This window comes from Macadamia integrifolia, chromosome 14 (assembly GCF_013358625.1).
Source record: "Macadamia integrifolia cultivar HAES 741 chromosome 14, SCU_Mint_v3, whole genome shotgun sequence".
NCBI classification, from domain to species: Eukaryota; Viridiplantae; Streptophyta; class Magnoliopsida; order Proteales; family Proteaceae; genus Macadamia; species Macadamia integrifolia.
In genome coordinates, this window is record NC_056570.1 from 31,531,983 (window position 1) to 31,535,787 (window position 3,805).

Consider the following 3,805-nt stretch of genomic DNA (forward strand, 5'->3'; position numbering starts at 1 on the left):
GGGAAACCAAACTTAATTTCTTCCCCCAAGGTGAGATAATATTCCATGACACACTTCTTGTGAGGGAACATTGTCGTAATAAGTACTTCCTCACTCATTTTCTTTGAGTCTCCATTGCCTCAAACTTAGGTCCTGGCTCTGTACTCTGAAGGTTCTATTTTTATCTCTACAACGGCGTGACCCTCTCCACCGACACCTCATCAGTCTCTCTCTCTCTCTCTCTCTCTCTCTCTTCCTTCGTCTTACACTTTGGTTTGTTAATGGACAAGTATAAATAGAGGGAGTCCGAGGCAGTGGTTTACAATAACTACTCTAAAGGGAGCTCCATCTTCTAGCTTCTTCTTCATTTCCTTCCCTTCTGCTTTCAGCTTCTCTCTCTAAGAGTAGTAGTAATGGCTCCTTCTTCCTCCTCATTTAGTACCACTTTGTCTGTGTTTCTTTTGGTTCTGGTTGGGATGGCCTCAGCTCAGCTATCCTCAACTTACTATAATACTTCATGTCCCAACGTCCTCTCAACCATCAAGTCTGCAGTTAACTCTGCTGTGGCCAATGAACGTCGAATGGGAGCTTCCCTTCTTCGTCTACATTTCCATGATTGCTTTGTCAATGCAAGTCTCTCTCTCTCTCTAATGTGTTGAGTTGGTAGTGAAAGTCAAATTTGTAATTTCATTTTGACTTTCTAAATGTATGTGTATGTCTATGTGGCACAGGGTTGCGATGCATCTATTCTGTTGGATGATACGTCGACATTCACCGGAGAGAAGACGGCCAAACCAAATAACGGATCAGTCCGAGGGTTTGAAGTGATCGACACTATCAAATCCAAAGTCGAAAGCATCTGCCCCGGCGTTGTCTCCTGTGCTGATATTGTTGCTATTGCTGCTCGTGATTCAGTCGTTGCTGTAAGCCCTCACCATGACACTCCTAACCTAATTACTCTTAGGTTGTGTTTGGTATGCATTCTCGTAATAGATTCTGGGTCTAAAACGCATTCTGAAACTTACTTTTCTCTATTTATGCTTTATAGACCCAGAATCTGTACCAAACACAGCCTTAGTTTCCAGCTCTATTATGTACTTGTTTTGCATAGTTAGTTACGACCGTTGGGCATTGCAGTTGGGTGGGCAATCCTGGACTGTTCAGCTAGGAAGAAGAGATTCGACCACAGCAAGTTTAAGCACGGCAAACAGTGACATCCCTGCCCCTTCCTTGAATCTAAGTGGCCTTATCTCTGCCTTCTCCAAAAAGGGTTTCACTGCTAAGGAAATGGTGGCTCTATCAGGATCTCACACCATAGGCCAAGCTAGGTGCACAAATTTCAGAGCTCGTATCTATAATGAGACCAACATTGATCAATCCTTTGCATCATCGCTCAAGTCAAATTGCCCGAGCACCGGTAGTGACAACAATCTCTCCCCTCTTGATGCTATAAGCCAAACTACCTTTGATAATGCTTATTACAAGAACCTGGTGAGGGAGAAGGGATTGTTACACTCGGACCAACAGCTCTACAGTGGTGGCTCCACTGATTCTCAGGTTACCACCTATAGTACAAGCTCCTCCACTTTCTTAACTGATTTTGCAAATGCAATGGTCAAGATGGGAAATCTCAGTCCACTCACAGGGACTAGTGGCCAGATTAGAACCAATTGCAGGAAGACCAATTAGTATGATCAGCCCTTGTTAACCAGCTCTTCCTTTTTTTTTTCTTTCCCCTTCGTGATAAGCGTTAGAAATGGTCTTGATCATGACATGAAATGTAGTTAATACGTAATAGGAATAAGGATTTATGACGCTTTTGAATTCCAGTTATATGCTTACTGGAGACCCATTTTATTGTTTTATTACCTTGGTATCCTTGTAGATGTTGAGAGTGGGAAGTATATGATTTTGGGAAAGTTCTCTTTTCCACGCCCAAACACATATTATTTATTTTTATGATTTTTTATCTTTCTAAAATAAAATAAATAAAAAATTAATTGTGTTTTGACGTACAGAGAACCCTTGCCCATATGATACAAAATAAGGAAAAAGTTGTTCAATTCATGCCTGTAGTAAGCTTCTCCAATCTCTTAACATGTTTAGTCCAAAACAATCTTAAACCATCCAATATGGATGACCATAAGCTGGCTCAATATTGATTGCCCAAATTAAATGAGGGAAAACACCTTTAGCCAATAAAATCTAAGCTGAAAATGTGACTATTAATATTAATCGGGAGTCTTGACGGATGGGGTAGGAATGAACTTAGATAGGTTCCTAGCCTCCAAAGTTTTCCCATAGGCTCCATTTGGTTGTAAGGGTAATTAAAGGGAAGGGAAACAAAATTTTATACTTAAAAAAAAAAAAAAAAAGTTTATAATCATTACCACTATATCACTAATACAAATTATTACATATTTAGTTATTAAATTTCACTTTACTTTATATCCAAAACCCTTTGCTAAGATATGTAAAATAAAATTTACACGTAAAATGTGTCATTGCTAAATATGATTAGAAAAATTAAGTAATTTATACAATCACATGCATGATTGCATTCACGTGAGGTAATGATTACAAATATTTCTTTTTTAAGTATGAAAATTTCACTTCCCTTCCCCTTAAATATACTCTACAACCAAACATAGCAATAACTATACAGGCAAAATTGTTACCTCGGAAAAGGTATTGATAGTGATGAAAGGAGTCTTCCAGGATAAGTGTGTTTATCATATTAAGCCCAAATATAGACTTTGGTGCAAACACAATGCTGTTTGACTTTTATTTTATGTAAATTACATTTTTGCGAATCTCCCATTTTGAGCAAAGTTTTTTCTAACATTCTGACTAAATTTGCATTCAATCTCAACATCATTGGATAGTTCTCAAAAAAACAATTAATTTCCAACGATATATGATTTGCAAAAAAAAAAAAGGACATTTGGATCAAAAGAATTGCCCTCACAAGTTTTAGGTCTAATGGCAGTAGTATAGGTTCAGGTTTTTAGAAAAATTGGGATCAGTTCAAGTTTGATCTAGCTGATCTTATTGGAACTGAAGTCATTGAAAATGACATTATCATCAATCTTCCTCAAGGCCACCAATCCGGTCTTGATCCAAGTTAGCAAATTTAGGAATAATTCAGAAAAAAATTGGATTGGACAAAAGACTGAATATAGACTATTATGAAAAATTCAGAAAAAAACTGTGGTTGTTCTAAAGTTATGAATAATTTATGGAACCGGCTCACGCCGAACCCACAGCTCAAATTGCCAAGTAGGTAGGGGTAGCTCTTTCACAGCCCCCTGCTCAAAGGTTAGACAATATGATCTGTCACTAATAATTAAGTCAGAATATTCTATGGTCCGAAAATTATGCAACCAAATAATTTGAAATGAAACTTTTGAAATCTTTAGTAATTTTTAATAAATATTTAAAGAAAGGGTGAAAGTTTTGGAACTTTTACAAATTTCAAAAAAAGTTAATAAACATAGATTATTTTATAGTTCCAAAATTTTCAAAATAAAATTCAAATTTTTTTTTTATATATATAGTTACAAATTTTAAAAAATAAAAATTCAATTCGCTAATCCAAAATGTTCAACGTTGATTAAGATTTGGGAATAATTTGGAAGGAGAGTAATTTGAATTTAATTTGTTTCACCCTTTTGAAGATCTAGTAAACAAAAGTCAACTATGGGGAAAAGGTCGAATTTAGATTATTTCATGACAAAACATCAATCTAGTTTCTTCAAATACTATATAAATTTTATAAAGAATTAATTTTCATTTTAGAATTTATTCAATTTTTGAAAATATTACA

The 3,805-nt window shown here is 35.8% G+C and overlaps 1 protein-coding gene across 1 annotated transcript; it reads left to right on the forward strand.

The window, feature by feature from the left end:
• Positions 1–320: 320 nt before the first annotated feature.
• Positions 321–1,919, forward strand: LOC122061089 (cationic peroxidase 1-like). Its single transcript, XM_042624274.1, has 3 exons — positions 321–608; positions 711–902; positions 1,117–1,919. The coding sequence occupies exons 1-3, from the start codon at positions 393–395 to the stop codon at positions 1,666–1,668; spliced, it is 960 nt and encodes a 319-aa protein (XP_042480208.1). The 5' UTR covers positions 321–392; the 3' UTR covers positions 1,669–1,919.
• Positions 1,920–3,805: the final 1,886 nt, after the last annotated feature.